The 18,236-nt window shown below is 37.2% G+C and overlaps 1 protein-coding gene and 1 long non-coding RNA gene across 5 annotated transcripts in view; one reads left to right on the top strand and one right to left on the bottom strand.

Moving 5' to 3' along the window:
- The window catches only part of fbxo44.8 (F-box protein 44, tandem duplicate 8), a 36,137-nt gene that overhangs the window by 6,573 nt on the left and 11,328 nt on the right, over positions 1-18,236 (top strand). For all 4 annotated transcript variants that reach the window (XM_084427941.1, XM_084427942.1, XM_084427939.1 and 1 more), the window contains exons 7-10: positions 1,054-1,100; positions 1,185-1,296; positions 1,373-1,468; positions 2,169-2,304. In XM_084427941.1, coding sequence (XP_084284067.1) covers positions 1,054-1,100; positions 1,185-1,296; positions 1,373-1,468; positions 2,169-2,304 — 391 coding nt within the window. The remainder of the gene's footprint in view (positions 1-1,053; positions 1,101-1,184; positions 1,297-1,372; positions 1,469-2,168; positions 2,305-18,236) is intronic.
- LOC311302237 lies at positions 13,425-14,596 on the bottom strand. Its single transcript, XR_014629552.1, has 3 exons — positions 14,112-14,596; positions 13,664-13,825; positions 13,425-13,518 (listed from the first exon to the last, which is right to left on the bottom strand). It is a non-coding gene; the product is annotated as an uncharacterized lncRNA (long non-coding RNA).

The raw sequence follows: 18,236 nt of genomic DNA, 5'->3' as shown, positions 1-18,236 counted from the left end.
CCTATCTTTTAAATCACGCTGCAGTAGTCTGAACTAACTGTGTCTGACTATCTCACAACAATCCTCTGCTCAGTCACGTGTACACAGTTGTTTCCGTCAACAAAGTTTCACACGAGAGTATAAAAACGTTTAGCTGAATTTTGAAAGTTTTATAAATGCTTTAATTTTCAGATCAACACTTAAAAAGGATTTCGAATATCATCCAGTTATCAATAAATTTCTATGGAGTGTTAAATTCACTAGCTTTTCCCTTACACTTGTGAGTTTTGGGCTTTTCCCAAATAACGGAAGTGACCTCGACGTCCAGGTTAGCGGTAGCATAAGCCATCAGGTCACATAAGTCACTTTTTTTTTTTCATGCGTTTACATTTTTTCATTACAAATACCATAGTTTATTCTTAGTAATATTATTATTATTATTATTACCGTAAAACCATGGTAATGAGGAGCGTTTTTTTTTTTTTACCTCGTTATGATCTTACAGTTAAACTCTGGATTCTATCAAAGAACTATGGAAACTTCTCTTTAGGGCAGCAAAGGGGAATTTAAGAGCTTTATAGCTTGGATCCCATGAATTAAGGATTAAGTTATGACTTTTTCTTCTGTGTAGTTATGATCAGTTCAAATAAAATAATTTAAGTAAAATATTAATTCAATAATTAACAGCCTGCAATATAATGCAATATGAATATTTAACACATTTGCAGTATATTAAAAATATCTATTATTATTTGTTTCTGTCCTTTATGTGTTCTTGATTAAGGTATATATTCCTATTTAAAGGCCATAACCCCAGCAAAACAGAAATGGGGAAACGTGTGGCTGGATGGGCTGAATTTTTATATTTGAATAATGGGATATCTAAACCAAGAAGAAGTACATATAACAGGTCTGCCGTCAAGACTCTCCACCACAAGACAGTTTTACAGAAGCAGATGAGGGGGCATGTACACATTTTTGGGGGGTGTTCTCTCAAATAAAAAATTTGAGATTTCTCTCATATTTACTGTATATTCAGAATATGGGATGTAACTTCTTTGTTTCCACCTGTAGGTTGAGATGCACAAAACCTAACTTGCTCAAGAATCCCAGCGCACAAGGTGACTCATATAATTAAGATTGTACAATAACATCGTAAAAATATTTTGCTTCAGGTAACGTCTCTTTTCTAATGTTCTTATCAGATGGACTTCAAGGATGGAAGATTGTACGTAGTGGAGGTGACCGCTGGGTGACAGAAGAAAATAATAAACCACTTCTGGACACAGTCACCGAATGTTTTATAACATCTTATGGGTATGTTTGAATGTTCTGAAAAATTTCAATCATCAAGCCAATCCACACATGAATCAATCATAAACTTTGTCCTCAGGTTATGTTTGAAGCAACAGCTGATTGACTTGACGAAAGAAGGTTATAGTGGTGCTTTCATGGATCAACAGCAACCTCATATCAAAATATCAGACTGGTGAGAGACACTCACATTTCATGTTACAGTATCTTAGGAGGTGAATTTCATATTTTATGTGATAATGTTTTTGTAAATGACCTGTCCCTCTGGGCCATATATGCCTTATGCTGGAACTGTGCCTGGCAGTATGAGAACCCAAAGTGATATGACGTTCATAGTAAAAAAAAAAAATGTGTTATCAGCAGATTATTTTGTATTTTGTACTCTCCAATCCTGCTCCCCCATCTCTTTTTTAACATTGTTTCCTGTGAAGTCTCAATCATTCTACAAAATAAAGGCAAAAGTGCCAATAATAAATCTTATTTCTTTATGTAAAAATTAATTAAAATGTCATTAAAGGGATAGTTAACCTAAAAATAAATATTCTGTCATCATTCACTTACCCTCATGTCGTTCCAAACCTGTGACTTTCTTTCTTCTGTGGAACATAAAAGAAGATTTTATTGTGTTTTTTGTCCATTCAATGAAAGTCAAAGGGGTCCATTTTTCAACTTTCAAAACATAATTTTTGTTCTTCAGAATAAAGAAATTGATACAGGTTTGGAACGACATGATGGTGAGTAAATGACAGAATTTTCATTTTTAGGTGAATTATCCCTTTAAGAACACAGTACTAGCATTTGGCACAAATCAGGTTTTAATATGAAAGGCCACTTTGTTAATAGGAAGGCTTTTATTTGCTGTTTGTCTGATGCAGGTATACCCCAATCTCTTGTTGTGGATGTGAGTATCAGATCTGTGTAGAGTTGCTTGATCAGTGGAAAAACCCAATCAGAACCTTTCAGCCTGAGAAAGTTATATTTTCGTTTGGGAACAGTGAGCCGTGGTGTCAAGTGAGTAGAATAATACCGACAGTCCAGTTATTCCCTTGTAATCAAACTAATAGTCAAAGCTTAACTGTCCCTGTGTTTTTCCTGCTTTATTTCAGATGACCCACATCTTTAAGGATTATGGACCTGGAGTTCGGTTTATCCGTTTCACACACGGTGGGAAGGATACACAGTTCTGGGCAGGCCATTATGGAATACGGATCACTAACAGTAGTGTAGAGATCTATTCAGCTGATGAGGGGTAGTGTTTTCCAGCATTACTTCTTTTTTTTTTACTGTAAAACATATTTATTAAGTTTATCAATTAATTATTTTTTATCAAAATGCACAATGCAGATACAAGTTATATGTAGTAGGCATATCATGAAACAAAACATAAAAAATGAAAATAAAGTGCAAATGTGAACTATTTCCGCTCCGCCCACCAGCATCAAGCAGGCATTGGGCTTGTTAATGAGGATGGTAAAGACCACAGCCTCTAGCGTCAGCTGTTGGTATGCCTCTTAAGGCCAGGGGAGTGAGGTTTATTTACAGCAAATTATACTTTACAAACCAACCAAATAACTAATTCATTTTATTTTGCTCTGACCAGAGCTTATAAAAACCATTTAAAGGAATTTATAAAGAGTGTTTTAGGATTGTGTTATAGTGTTTTAGAGTGTTTAAGGGTTTATAAAGAGGAATTTATTAAAAAAACTTTATAAAGAGTGTAATTAATAAAAGTAACAATAATAATAGTTAGTTTTTTTTAATAATAGTAATAATAAAAGTATTCAGAAAATGCATTAACATTGATATTTATTCATACCATATTTCATATCTTCAAATGACAGCAGGGTTGGCGCCTGAATGACTGAATGACAGTGATAAATATCATACACTTTATCAAATGTATAACCTAACTTCTCAAAATGGGTGATGAGTCTCTAGGCTGAGAATCTATCTTATGTCTAGTTGTACCATAACACCATAATACATTTCCCATAACATGTCCTGTCCTACTGCAGCCTTATTGCATTTATCAGAGTTGTGGGAGGGGCTTTGATGCCACCAACAATCACTCTGTGTTCTATATTGTCGATAAACAGTAAACACGTGATCCCTAAGAATTAGATCCTGATTCTGCGGTTTTGGAAGTCCAGAATCCTCTGATTAATGGGATATCTAAACCGTCAAGAAGTATAGATAACGGATCAGCTCTGACAGCGTCAGCCAGTAGTGAGTCTATATAAATAAAATTCTTTATCAAAATTTATAAGGAAAGACAAGTACTTTGTTTAGGCTTGGCTTGTAGGGAATTCCAAACCTGCGTATTTTCAAATGCACATAACTATAGAACCCATTCTAAATGCGCATGTGAACGCCATCAGCGTTTCTCACAGGTTCGCGTTTAAAGTCTAGAGGGAATGGTGTCGTCTTAGCGGCCCCTAATTTAATAACAAATGATCGTTGCGACGGAAGCAAATCAATCAAAACTAACTTTAGATGGAAAATAACTTAACTCTGCTATAAAGCCAAAACAATCTCTGTTAGCTTAAATTATACGCTTATCTCTGTGAAGCTGCTTTGAAACAATCTACGTTGTTAAAAGCGCTATATAAATGAAGATGACTTGACTTGACTTGACTTGAGTCGTCACGCTCCACTGCCAGATATATTTCAGTTTTCCAGTAGCAGATTAAAGTGCTGCTGCAGTAAGTTAGAAGAGTGATGTTTGACATAAAACTAATGCTAATGTAGCTACTGTTATTTGTGTTTCAGTTGGTTTACTGTAATATCATCAAAATGCGAAAAATAACTTCTGTGTTTCCACCTGCAGGTTCAGTCTCAGAAATCGTAACTTGCTCAAGAATCCCAGTGCACAAAGTGAGTCACATCATTAAGATTGTACAATAAGGGCCCTATTTTAACGATCTGAAACGCAAGTGTCAAAGCGCAAGTAACTTTGTGGGCGGGTCTCGGCGCTGTTGCTATTTTCCCGGCGGGATAAATTACTCTTGCGCCTGGCGCAAATCTAAAATGGGTTGGTCTGAAGTAGCTTCATTATTCATAGGTGTGGTTTGGGTGTAACTTGAAATAAACCAATCAGAGCGACATCTCACATTCCCTTTAAGAGCAGGCGCGCTTGTTCTAAAGCGGATTCCTATTATAACGGCGGATTTGCCAGGCGCACGACAGGAGCGGTTCAAGGCCGAGGAGACCGACGTTCTCGTCAGGGACGTTGGGGATGGAGAAACACACCCAAATTAACTTCGGTTAAACAGGCGTATGATAATTTGGGTAAATGTGTAAGCTAGATGTATGCTTTTATAATAAAATGTCTATCTATCTATCTATCTATCTATCGTAATAATGTATGATTTGCAAAAATGATAACTGCTGCGTCTGTGTGTAGATGAGAGAATCAAAGTGTATGCACGTTGTGCACATGCTACATTGATTAAGGCCAAGCATGCGCCCTTAAAATAGCATATGAATAACATGCGCAACGCGCCACTGACTTTAAACTGTTTTTTTTTTGGTCAGTGGCGCAATTGTTTTCTAAACCTGTAAAATAGCATGAGGGAACGTTTGCGCCGGAACACGCCTCCTCTTTGCGCTGAACCGCCCCGGGAGCACAAGTGTATTTCTTAGTTAACCGACGTGCGTCTGTGGAGGGAAAAGTACGCTTTGCGCGGGTGCAAAATAGGAATGATACATGCGTCGGTGTACAAAGTCAATTGCGCTGGGTGCAAGATAGGGCCCATTGTGTCACTATAATAAATTTTTGCTTCAGGGAACGTCTCTTTTCTGATGTTTTAATTAGATGGACTTCAAGGATGGGAGATTGTACAGAATGGAGGTGACCGCTGGGGGACAAGAGGAAATAGGACAATATTTCCGGTCAACAGATGTTTTGTAACGTCATATGGGTATGTTTGATATTGTAGATCCTTCAAAAAAAGGTTTGAGCTCATTTAATTTCAGTATATGTAACAATTTTAAAATAAATCTATCATGAAGCCAATCCACACATGAATCAATCATAAACTTTGTCCTCAGGTCATGTTTGAAGCAACAGCTGATTGATTTGACGAAAGAAGGTTATAGTGGTGCTTTCATGGATCAACAGCAACCTCATATAATAATATCAGACTGGTGAGTGTCACTCAAACTCCCATTTCATGTTACAGTATCTTAGGTGGTGAATTTCATATTTTATGTGATTCATTCTTGTAAATTACCTGTCCATCTGGGTCACATGTGCCTTATGCTGGAATTGTGCCTGGCAGTATGAGAACCCAAGCTGTATGACAATCATATTTAAAAAAAAATATATATATATATATATTTTATTGTTAGAATCTGCATAAGCTCTGACATAAATGGTATGGTTAAGTTTCAGGTAACCCGAGATCAGGTCCTGGCTCGTGGTACTTTCCACTCCTGTTCCCCCCTCTCTCTCCAACATTGTTTTCTGTCATGTCTCTACTGTCCTACACAACATAGTAAAAAAAAAAAAAAAAAAAAAAAAACCTTAAAACACACATAGGACATAAATTGAATTTGAATATCATTACAGGGATAGTTTACCTCTTGTCATTCCGAACCTATGTAACTTTCTTTGTTCTGTGGAGCACAAAATGAGATTTTGAAAAATGTCTCAGTGTTTTTATGCAGTCCAATGTTGGAATCAATTTGGAATCATCGACATTTAAAACGCCTCCTTTTGTGTCCCACAGAAGAAATAAAGTCATAGAGATTTTAAATGACAGGACGGTGAGTAAATGATGACAGAATTTTAATTTTTCGATGTCCCGTTAAGAACACATCACCAATGTTAAATCAGGTTCTAAAATGAAAACACAATTTTAGAACAGATCCACATTTCTGTGATGTCTTATCTGCAGGTATGCCCCACACTCTGATTGTGGAAGTGAATATCAGATCTGTGTGGAGTTGCTTGATGAGAAGAAGAAACCCATCAGTACCTTTCAGCCTGAGAAAGTTTTCTTTCAAAAGGGGAAAACTTATCCATGGTGTCAAGTGAGTAGAATAATACTGACAGAGTAGATATTCCCCTGTAATCAAACTAATAATAAAAGCGTAACTGTCCCTGTGTTTATTCTGCTTTATTTCAGATAACACACGTCTTTATGGATTATGGACTTGGAGTTCGGTTTATCCGTTTCACACATGGAGGGAAGGATACACAATTTTGGAAAGGCCAGCATGGAATACGGGTCACTAACAGTAGCGTGGAGATCTATCCAGTCTGATGCTACAGAGTGTTTTCCATATTTTTTTTAACCTTCGTAAATTTAACTGACGCAAAAGTGACCTTCAAATTAGGAAATGTAATGATACATTATGCCATAAGGAGATATATCAAATATATATCAAATACAACGTAACGTTTATAATGTCAGTGCCATTGTTTTGTCTCAAGATGCACACCAGAAATGTTTTTTCTAAGACATGTTTATAAAAGCTACTTAAATGCCCTAATTGAACTAAGGCCTAATCCTGGCATAGTCTAAAGGCCTATTTATACTTCTGCGTCGAACTGCCGCCGTAGCTACGTCGTAGGCTGTGTGTAGCGCGCGTACCCTACGGCGTACCCTGACGTGCACCTCTCCAAAAATGTAACAACGCGTCAATTCTACGCGGACACAAGCGCTGTGATTGGTCTGCCAGAACCCCTCCCTCGGGGTTTCACATGCTCCCTAGGTGCGCGTCAACGCGGACAACGACACAGAAGTATAAATTAAAACCAACACGTTGCCTACGGCGTATAGGCTCCGGCGTAGGTCCGACGCAGAAGTATAATGAGGCCTTAAGCCCTCTTTGTTAAACCGGGCCTATATGTTACACTGTTAAAATGAAGGACCTTAGTCGACGACTATAACTACAGCCATAGACATGCACTGCTTATGAAATAATCAATTACTTAAGTGCCATGCAGTTAACGTCAATAAACGTCTACTAACGTCTAAGTTACTGTGTGTAAGTGATGTTATGTTCAAAAATCTCTATGGTGATATTTACTTGTTTCATTTATTATTATACTTTCCTGACTGCATCTCAAACATTTGTACTTGTGTGTACTTTAATCATAACACCTTGTCACAGTTAGGTCCAGGTGATAATGAAGGAAAGTTCAAAAAGGTTTCAATAAACAAAAGGGCTCTTTAATGAAAACAAACTCAAGTAATCCACATTGATGAAGGCAAAGTAACAGAGTGTAGGCTGTTCTATGATCACACTAGCCTGGGTTTCCCCATGCTGCCTTGCGCGCAGCGCAATTTTATTCACGCTGCTAGGCAGCCTGGACACCATGGACCAGATCTATGGAGGTATTTTTGGTGCAAAACTACTGAACGCCTGTGACAGTGAAATTTGTAGTTGTAGAGAATAGCCACACATGTGTATCAGTAAATTTGAAGTCACAGAGAGAAATGTTTTAAGAGTTGCAAACTTGTAGACTTTTTTTTATCTTCCACAAACACAACACAACAGTTTCACCTTCTCAAATTCTTCATTGCAGGTGTACAAATCCTATTCTACAAATCACAAATTAAGAAACTCATACGCTCACATTTTTGCTACAGTTGCTGCAGTGAATATGGTGTAAAACGCATTTAAACACCTGCATCAAAAAATGTGAAGTCACGGAGAAATTTTGCTCATCTGCACATCAGTATGTGAATTCATCCAATGAGAGTTGCACACTTGTAGAATATTTTCTCACAAATGTCTTGTATATTTTTCTAGCACAAACACAAGTACATAACTACAGCTGCTTGAATCTGCTGCGACGAATCTCAAACACTGTTTTTCGCTTTCAAGTGACAAGTTTCGCGCGCTCTCCCTTTTGCACCAAGTGCACCGTGAAATGTGGGGCAAAAGTGAGTTGTGCATCTGTAGAGGCAGTGGGCGGAGCCTACATGAATATTCATGAGTTTCCCGGGCATGCGCGTGGAACTGCTCATTCTAGTTCACGCTCCTCGTTTCTCAGCAGGTTTAATGGATTATTTCAAAAAAGGTAAACAGTTGTGTATCGTTTTGTTAAACTCATAATGTTTTTATTAATTCGTCACTGACTGAATGATTGCTGGCATTCATTTCGTGTAGGCAGGCCTAGCCTATATAAAGCACAGCAAACTTCAACTCGTTCATTTCGTTGTGCTTTTCCTCTGTACATTGCAATGCTTTAAACTGTCTTTTGTTATCATTTGTTGAATGTCACTGCAATAAAAAAATTAAATAAAAAATACGTTCCACTTTTACCGTAAAACCAAAAATTCCAGAACACCTGAATGATTACAGCAACACTTATTTCCAACAGAAGAGCAGAATATTCCTAAATACATGAACCATTACCATTTAATTTATTTATTGCTAAGCTCTTCTGATAACTTACCTTATTAAGCTTTACAACTGTGTCATCTCTGGCAATAATCTCTGGGAAATAACTCCACAACCATATCCGTGTCCAAATAAACATTTTGCACCCTACACTGATGTTTCTCTTTGTCATGTTCTTTCTTTGACCTTATGTGTTGCTCTGTGTGCCTGGATGATGCACAATGATGACCATTGATACAAATGCATGATCTACTTCTGACTTGAACTCTTGAAAATGAAACCTTTAAACTTTGTTGGATCAATGTTAAAACATGACATTCTGGCATTTAAGATTTGCATGACAAAAGTTTGGAATCACTATGATTTAAGAAATGTTATACTTTTAAAGCAGGCAAGGTCAATTTCCACACTTCATTAAGCAGCACAACCATTTTCAACTGTGATAATAATCAGAAATGTTTCTTGAGCAGCAAATCAGTATTAGAATGATTTCTGAAGGGTCACGTGACACTGAAATCTAGAGTAAAATGAGCTCTGCCATCACAACTTTAAAATAGAAAACAGTTGATAAAAATATTGCACAATATTACTGTTAAATGATAAACTCAGATAAATGTAGTCTTGGTACCTTAGAGGTACCTTACCTTAGAACCTTACTAATACCAAACTTTTGAACAGTGTATATATTATTATATCAAAACCAGCACAAGCACAACTTGCAATAAAAACATTAAAAATAATATTGTTACATTATTTTGCCAGTATGTTTGTAAAAAATTTTTAGAACATCAAATTGGTGACTTATTATATTCCTTAAAATAATGCTAAGTGTTTTTTTTTATTTCTCATTTACAGCAACCTAGTTGTATCAAATGTAATTTATCCACTTTTGTCCATACAATTTCGTTTAATCCAAATTGTACGCATGTATTAAAGCAACACATTCATGCTTGAGTTTGGTCTTAAATGATTTGGCTTATTTAAACGAACAAGAATTTAAGAACAATCACACAAGGATATATTATATATATATTTTAAAAAGTGTTGGCCCACAGATACATTTATGAGGGTTTATTTAATTTATTGCAATCAACAAATGATAACAATTAGTAAAAGCCACAGTTTTAAAGCTTCGCAAGGTGCAATTTATACGACGAGTTGAAGTTTTCTGTAGCTACTGTATATAGGCCTACACGAAGTGAATGCCAGCAATCATTCAGTCAGTGACGAATTAATAAAAACATTATGAATTTAACAAAACGATACACAACTGTAGTTTAAGTTCACGCTGAAACTATATTTACCTTTTTTGAAATAATCCATTAAACCTGCTGAGAAACGAGAACTAGAATGAGCAGTTCCACGCGCATGCCCGGGAAACTCATGAATATTCATGTAGGCTCCGCCCACTGCCTCTACAGATGCACAACTCACTTTTGCCCCACATTTCACGGTGCACTTGGTGCAAAAGGGAGAGCGCGCGAAACTTGTCACTTGAAAGCGAAAAACAGTGTTTGAGATTCGTCGCAGCAGATTCAAGCAGCTGTAGTTATGTACTTGTGTTTGTGCTAGAAAAATATACAAGACATTTGTGAGAAAATATTCTACAAGTGTGCAACTCTCATTGGATGAATTCACATACTGATGTGCAGATGAGCAAAATTTCTCCGTGACTTCACATTTTTTGATGCAGGTGTTTAAATGCGTTTTGCACCATATTCACTGCAGCAACTGTAGCAAAAATGTGAGCGTATGAGTTTCTTAATTTGTGATTTGTAGAATAGGATTTGTGCACCTGCAATGAAGAATTTGAGAAGGTGAAACTGTTGTGTTGTGTTTGTGGAAGATAAAAAAAAGTCTACAAGTTTGCAACTCTTAAAACATTTCTCTCTGTGACTTCAAATTTACTGATACACATGTGTGGCTATTCTCTACAACTACAAATTTCACTGTCACAGGCGTTCAGTAGTTTTGCACCAAAAATACCTCCATACAGATTTTCCCCTCAAAAAGGGAACCAATCACAGAACGGGGAGGGAGCAGCAAGACGATGACGACGTCTATGCGACACACCGAAGCAGTTTGTTTATATCTATGGATCCAACTTGGCATCAGACGCGAAGTTACCTTTCGATGCAGCCTTAGATAGTGTTCTAAGTAGTTTAGAACGCAAGTTTATTTCGTCTTCTTCCTCGTCGAATTTCTGTCGCTCTACATACGTCATCTAGTATAATTGAAACGATTAGCTATGAGCTACGTACAGGCGCATTTGATAGACATTCGTACCGCCCAATAAACGGCTCTGGGCATTCGTAAACCATGCCTCAAATACGAGAAAATGAACATGTGGTTCCCAGACCACGTCTCAATGAGACGAGGTCTGACGTTAGCCAGGCTACGATCACACATCATACACCAACCAATACCCGACACTGAACAGAACAGTCAAAAGGAGGAACTTAAATACAAAGTGATGAACTAAATTATGAACAGGTGTGTAGATGTCATGAGTGTCCATGGTAACTGATGAGTAGTGGGAAACAAAGACAAAGGAACACGTGACTGACGAAAAACGAAAAGTCCATGATAATGAAACAGACAGAACATATACGTGACATAAGGCCCCCTCCCGGAAGACACGAACCTCGTTTCAAAACAGAAGAGATGAGGGAGGGATGGCGGAGGCTTTGGAGGTGGGCTAGAAGACGACGAAGGACTGGCAAAAGCAGACAGACCAACGAAGAAGACCAAGGAGGAGCAGCCATGGTGGAGATGATAGGAGTGACCAGGTGTATGAGACCCAGAGCGTGACCAGGACGATAGCACAAGAGCAGGGAGGATGGAGGGAGGAACCATGATGGTGTCTTGGCCGGCGACATCCGGGGAACGACCGACGGAGGTGAAGCCATTGCTATGGTAACCCGAGGCGCAGACGGCAAGCTGATGGACCAGAGTGACAACGCTGGCACTCAAGACCAAGGCAGAGCTGTGGTGACGAGCATCTGAGGAGGAACCCGAGTGCCCGGTGCGCCCGTGGACCAAGGTGTAGCCGGAGGGAGGACGGAGCACTGTGGATGCCGAAGCCCCAATGTGAGTCTGACCAGGGGTGTGAACCAGCAACCATCGTACTGTGGGAGTTTTGGTGGAGCTTGAGACTGAGGTCTGGCTAATATGGGATCCTGCCTCCCACCCTGAGCTATCTGTACTCTCCTCTTTGTCGCTGATTCAGCCCAGTATAATGCCGGAGTCATCATCCTGTATGAATACTGATTCGTCATCAGTGATCGTGCCCAGCCTCCCTCTCTCACCTCCACTGCAGAACCATTCTGTTATTCAGATATTCCTCTTCAAAAGAAAAAGTATCAGCTGTATGAAAAGTGAGCAACATTTGGTTTTTGACCATTGAAAATGTTTAACAATTTACTCATGGAGCCACATTAAGATCCCAATATCTCTGGAATTAACATATATAGGGCCTTCATGAATTAAGATACCAAAAGAAAAGACTGTTAAGAACCAGAAACTAAAAGGATATTAAGATATCTATAATACTTCTATAGTTACAGACTTGCAAACTTCGAGCAAAAAAACATGCTTTTTCCCATTTTTGAACTATCACTGTTGCCATATAATGCAACAAAGATAGCGAAATTTAACAAATCTAACAATCAACCTATCAATCTTTGTGTAAAAATAAAATAATTACGCTGCCGTCTTTCTAAAGTCATTTTTACTCCCTTGTTGGCTCCAAATCTCAGGTGAAAATTTTAATTTTGTCCCCCTCAACAAAATTGTGGATTCATATATTGGCTTTCATCATGTTTGTCTTTCTTCAGAAAAAAAATAAAAATGAACAATCAAAAATTTGAGCTGGGGAAGTTTCTGAAATTTGGTTGACTTGACAAGAAAGACCCTCATGTTGAGTAGTCATTGAATGCATTTTGTGCCAAAGCAATGATAAATGATCCACAGTTTTGCCCACATAGACTGATGTTGTGCTCACTGTGTGAAGAGTTGTGAAAAGTGTCCTAAGTATTTAGGAATGTGTCTATAGCAATTGTAAAAAATAACTGTTTGGTTATAACATTTGTAAAGGCAAATGAAACTTAAGCTCATCTATCTATAAATTACAGAAACGTCTGTCTGTCTGGACAGCCGGACAGTCTGGTTGAAGAGCGACAAAGGACCTCTCTGGAAATTAGCTAACTTTTTAATTTAATTAAAATAAAATAAAAACTAACCGATGTAGAATAAAATATTTAAAAGAAATTTATGGGGAAATGATGCAATCAACAAATATTCCTGGTATTTTTATGATTATTTATTTTATGTATTTTATTTATTTTCATCAACATAAAATGCATTTATAATGGCATTCAGTAAGTGCAAATAAATAAATTGTAAATCAAACACACCAATAAATTGGGGTTAAGGGGTACAAAGCATACAAACATGGATCTTTTCATTAATCTTCCAATAAGCCAAAGATTCTTATCAAAGAATTTATCCAAAATCAACATTAATGAAAAGATTCAGCCTTTTTGTTTAAAAAAAAAAAAAAAAACCATCTACATTTTAGATTAAAATATTTTCTCATAGAAAGCACACATACCTTTCAGTGTTTCAGATATTATCAGAATTAATTATTGTAGAATTGGGAAAATTACTATTTAGAGATTTTATAAACACAATATGTACAATATTTGGTGTTTGGCTGGTTAAGGATGAGTGCTACCAGAATGGTGTGTCGATTAGAACACAGGAATGAGTCCAGAAGTTACTTCTCAGTTGATTTATTGACATTTGCTTTCTTTCTTCATTGTCCCATTTCCTTAATGTGGCTTTACGATTGCTGCATATTGCTGGTGTCTACAATCAAACAAAGTTAACTTTACTGATACAAATCATTATAATAATAATACATTCACATAACCATAAAGAAAATCTTTAACCAAATTAACCAAATCAACAGTTATCAAATTAATATCAATACAAAAGGTTTAAATAAACTTACAAAGTCATAGACGCAGCCAGCAGTCAGCACAAAAAGAGACACTAGTGAGGTTGATTGGTAATTATCCTCAGATGAAGAAAGTTACAGGAAGTGGGCGTGTCTCCCAATAGAGTGACAGGAGAGTGACTAATTGGGATTTTTAACACAATAAACGAATAATACCTAAAGAAAAGTAAAATAAAATATTTTGATTAGACAATGATAGCCTACGATGGAAAAATACACTGACTAATTGGGACAACAAGAAATCATGACTTACAGCTATATAAGATGCTTTTTACTGAAAATATTATAGTGGCATGGCCGGTAACATCATGTAAACCATGACAATGAGTAACAAATTATTAAAATAATGAAAATAAAATAATTGTAAAAATCTGGACACCAATACCTGCAATTATAGAATCACTCAGCTAATTCACACAAATCAAGTGAACAATCCACTTACATTCATATCCGATGGTTTATTTTTTTTTAATCTCCTATTCGATTTGTGCAAATGAGGTAAAGAGGTTGAAAAACGCCCTTTTTTGTTCCGCAGAGACCTGAGAACCCGTATGTTTTCGTCAGAGTTGTGGTAAATAGAACTTTCGATTTGAGAAATCTCGTTAAACATGTAATTAAAAGGATTATACTGAGGATTATACTGATTTTGAAGCGCGTTTGAAGTCTAGAATGAAGCGCGTTTGAAGTCTAGAATGCTGCTACGTGTGACTAATGAGATATCTAAACTGGAAAAAAGTATAACGGATCAGTTGACAGCGTCAGCCGGTAGTTAGCTCCACTGCCAGATATATTTCAGTTTTCCAGAGTCAGATTAGAGTCCTGCTGCAATAAATATTCGTTATCGCTGGTGAGAAGATCGGTCCTCTCATATAACTAATGCGAAGGTGGCTACTATTAGGCCTATTTGCGGTTTCTTTTTTCTTCTGTAACATTGTCAGTTTTTTTTTAAACGTAACTTCCGTGTTTTTACAAGTAGGTACAGACGTGCAAAAGTGACTTATCAAATGTCATTAAAAAAAAATCAAGAATGGATCATTCACAGAGCGGGAACATTCATGTTACTTCGAGGGACTTTGAACCCAGATCAGACTCAGTAAGTTTTTGAGTTCTTGGTTTCAGTTGTAGCCAGTTGCTATAGAGAATTAGCATCATATTATAACTTGGCCATACAATGTTGAAATTGACTGACTTGCCTTATGTTAAGTCAATCATTGTGGACCAGCAATATACCAGATGGTCATACCATCATCTTAAAATGGTCGGGGTGGAACATGGTAGCAGATGACCAGCTCGGACCAACTAACAGCAATCATGTTCCACAGCTGGATCTAAATTGAAAGGTAATATTTCTTCCTCTGTCAGCAGCCAGATGTTCCTCTAGCTGTGGTTGAGGAGATCCTACTGAACCTGCCTGAACATCAGGTGGTGCGAGTCTGTCGGCTGGTGTGTCGTGAGTGGAAGGAGCTGGTGGACAGTGCTGCACACTGGAAAGAGCGCTGTCGGAGAGAGGGGATCCAGCCCTGTGATGCTTCCAGACCCCCAGAGGACTGGCGCCTGTTTTACTTTATAACTAAGAAACGACGGAACTTGCTTAAGAATCCCAGAGCTGATGGTGAGCCAAATCATGAACATTGTACAATTGTGTCATTATAATGAATTTTTTCTTAAGGTAATGTAATGTCTCTTTTCTGATGTTTTAATTAGATGGACTTCAAGGATGGGAGAATGAACAGAATGGAGATGGCTGCTGGGTGACAGAAGTAAATAGAAAACTATTTCCGGACAACACTGTCACAAAATGTTTTTCAGCATCTCATAGGTATGTTTGATATTTTAGATTTTTCAAGAACGTTTTGAGCTCATTTAATTTAAGTCAATGTTACAATATGAAAATAAATCATGAAGCCAAATTCACACATGAATCAATCATAAACTTTGTCCTCAGGTCATGTTTGAAGCAACAGCTGATTGATTTGACGAAAGAAGGTTATAGTGGTGCTTTCATGGATCAACAGCAACCTCATATCAAAATAACAGACTGGTGAGTGTCACTCAAAATCCCATTTCATGCTACAGTATCTTAGGTGGTGAATTTCATATTTTATGTGATTAATTCTTGTGAATGACCTGTCCTTCTGGGTCACATTCGCCTTGAATTGTGGAATTGTGCCTGGCAGTGACGCGGTATGATTTTTATATGTAATTTTTTTTTAATGTTATTGGCAGATTATTTTGTATTTTTATTGTAATAATCTGCATACATTTTATGTAAGCAGGACATAAATTGAATTAAATTTAAGTGTCACCAAAGAGATAGTTCACCTAAAAATGAAAATTCTGTCATCATTTACTCACCCTGTATTGACTTTTTTATGAAGGTAATATGATGCCATAAAGAATCGCATGCGCAGGGTAAGATTTGTGAAAGTGTAGCCTACATAAGATTGCAAGCGTAAATTAAATTTGCATGCGCAAGAGAAGATTTGTAAAGGTGTAAATCACCTTTCAAGTGTAAGAAAAAAGTATTTGCAGCATTTTACTGTTATTCGTAAGTGTAATTCATGTATTGTGAAGCTTCAGCTTCATTCTAACGCTAAAATAAATAGGATCTGTATTCCTCTGACTTCCATTTTTCCGCGCTTACACTTTTGGAACGGTTTATGTGCCAAATACGGCCAAAAGCATTGCAGGCCTGTGAACAGCAATTGAAAACAACAGAGTCGGGAACTGCAAAACAGATTCATTGTGTAAAATCAAACTTTGTGTAAAAAATAAACTGTTGCAAATGAGGCAAAAAAGTTCCCGAAAAAAAACAATTTGTACAGTTGCGTCTTTCTTTTACCTGCGCTTCCAGTTTTGGCACGATTCTCTCACTCATTGAGTTTTGCAAGCGCGAAGAGGAGGGCGGGTCCACCTTCTTCATGTAGCCAATCAGATGAGCTTCTCGATGACTCTAGGTTTACTCTTATCTTATTGGTTCAACAAACACGCCAGTCACAAGAACATATCTTTATCTTCATTTTGCTCAGAAACGTTCTCGTTGGCGAAATGGTACTTTTATTGCACACATACATGTTAAATAAATAGATAAACAAATGATTGCTTAATAAGCTGTGCACCATTAGGCTGATAAGGCTGACTAACATTCATACTGAATTTCAAGCTGGTGTTAACGTTATTGGATTGAATTTTTATATATTATATAATCTGTTACACCACTTTGCTGATGTTAAACTTTACAATCAAAAGATTTAATACCCATTCTTTATGTAATAATACCATTCTGATGCAGTGTTTTTCACATCATGTCTCTGTTCATGGTATTTAACACTCAGTTATATATTTTGAAATATTGTCTTGGTCACACTGTCAATATTGATTCTGATTAGTGATTACTTCCGTGTGACTGATCAAACTATTTTATGTAGCTATTGTGAATAACAAAATGCTTTCTCTGTGTCCAGATTCGACTGTAATGAAAAACTGATACTAAATCAACAAACTCAACTTTGACAAAAAGTAACTAGTTATGTTTGAATAAAAACCCAGCAACCAGGGAATACCAAATACACAGCATCTTGATATGTTTATACTGTATATAGGGCTACATTTTCTTTCTCAACACACCAGCTCGAAATTCAGTATGGACTCATATAGTCAGCCTAATGGTGCACAGGCTATTAAGCAATCATGATCTATTTGTTTATTTAACATGTATGTGTGCATTAAAAGTACCATTTCGGCAACGAGAACGTTTCTGAGCCAAATGAAGATAAAGATGTGTTCTGGTGACTGGCATGTTTGTTGAACCAATAAGATAAGAGTAAACCTAGAGTCATCGAGAAGCTCATCTGATTGGCTACATGAAGAAGGTGGACCCGCCCTCCTCTTCGCGCTTGCAAAACTCAATGAGTGAGAGAATCGTGCCAAAACTGGAAGCGCAGGTAAAAGAAAGACGCAACTGTACAAATTGGGTTTTCTCTGGAACTTTTTTGCCTCATGTACATAACAAGTCATTTAGACATTTGCAACAGTTTATTTTTTTTACACAAAGTTTGATTTTACACAATGAATCTGTTTTGCAGTTGACTCTGTTGTTTTCGCTTGCAAATTGCTGTTCACAGGCCTGCAATGCTTTTGGCCGTATTTGTGCGCAAAAACCGAGCCAAAAGTGTAAGCGCGGAAAAATGGAAGTCAGAGGAATACAGATCCTATTTATTTTGCGTTAGCATGTATATATGCGATAGCATCTATTTTGTATTGTGTTTTTTGCGTTAGCATACACTCACCTAAAGGATTATTAGGAACACCATACTAATACTGTGTTCGACCCCCTTTCGCCTTCAGAACTGCCTTAATTCTACGTGGCATTGATTCAACAAGGTGCTGAAAGCATTCTTTAGAAATGTTGGCCCATATTGATAGGATAGCATCTTGCAGTTGATGGAGATTTGTGGGATGCACATCCAGGGCACGAAGCTCCCGTTCCACCACATCCCAAAGATGCTCTATTGGGTTGAGATCTGGTGACTGTGGGTCCATTTTAGTACAGTGAACTCATTGTCAT

This window comes from Rutilus rutilus (assembly GCF_951802725.1).
Source record: "Rutilus rutilus genome assembly, chromosome: 13".
NCBI classification, from domain to species: Eukaryota; Metazoa; Chordata; class Actinopteri; order Cypriniformes; family Leuciscidae; genus Rutilus; species Rutilus rutilus.
Note: the sequence above shows the minus strand (reverse complement) of the source record. Positions and strands in the feature narration are given on the sequence as shown.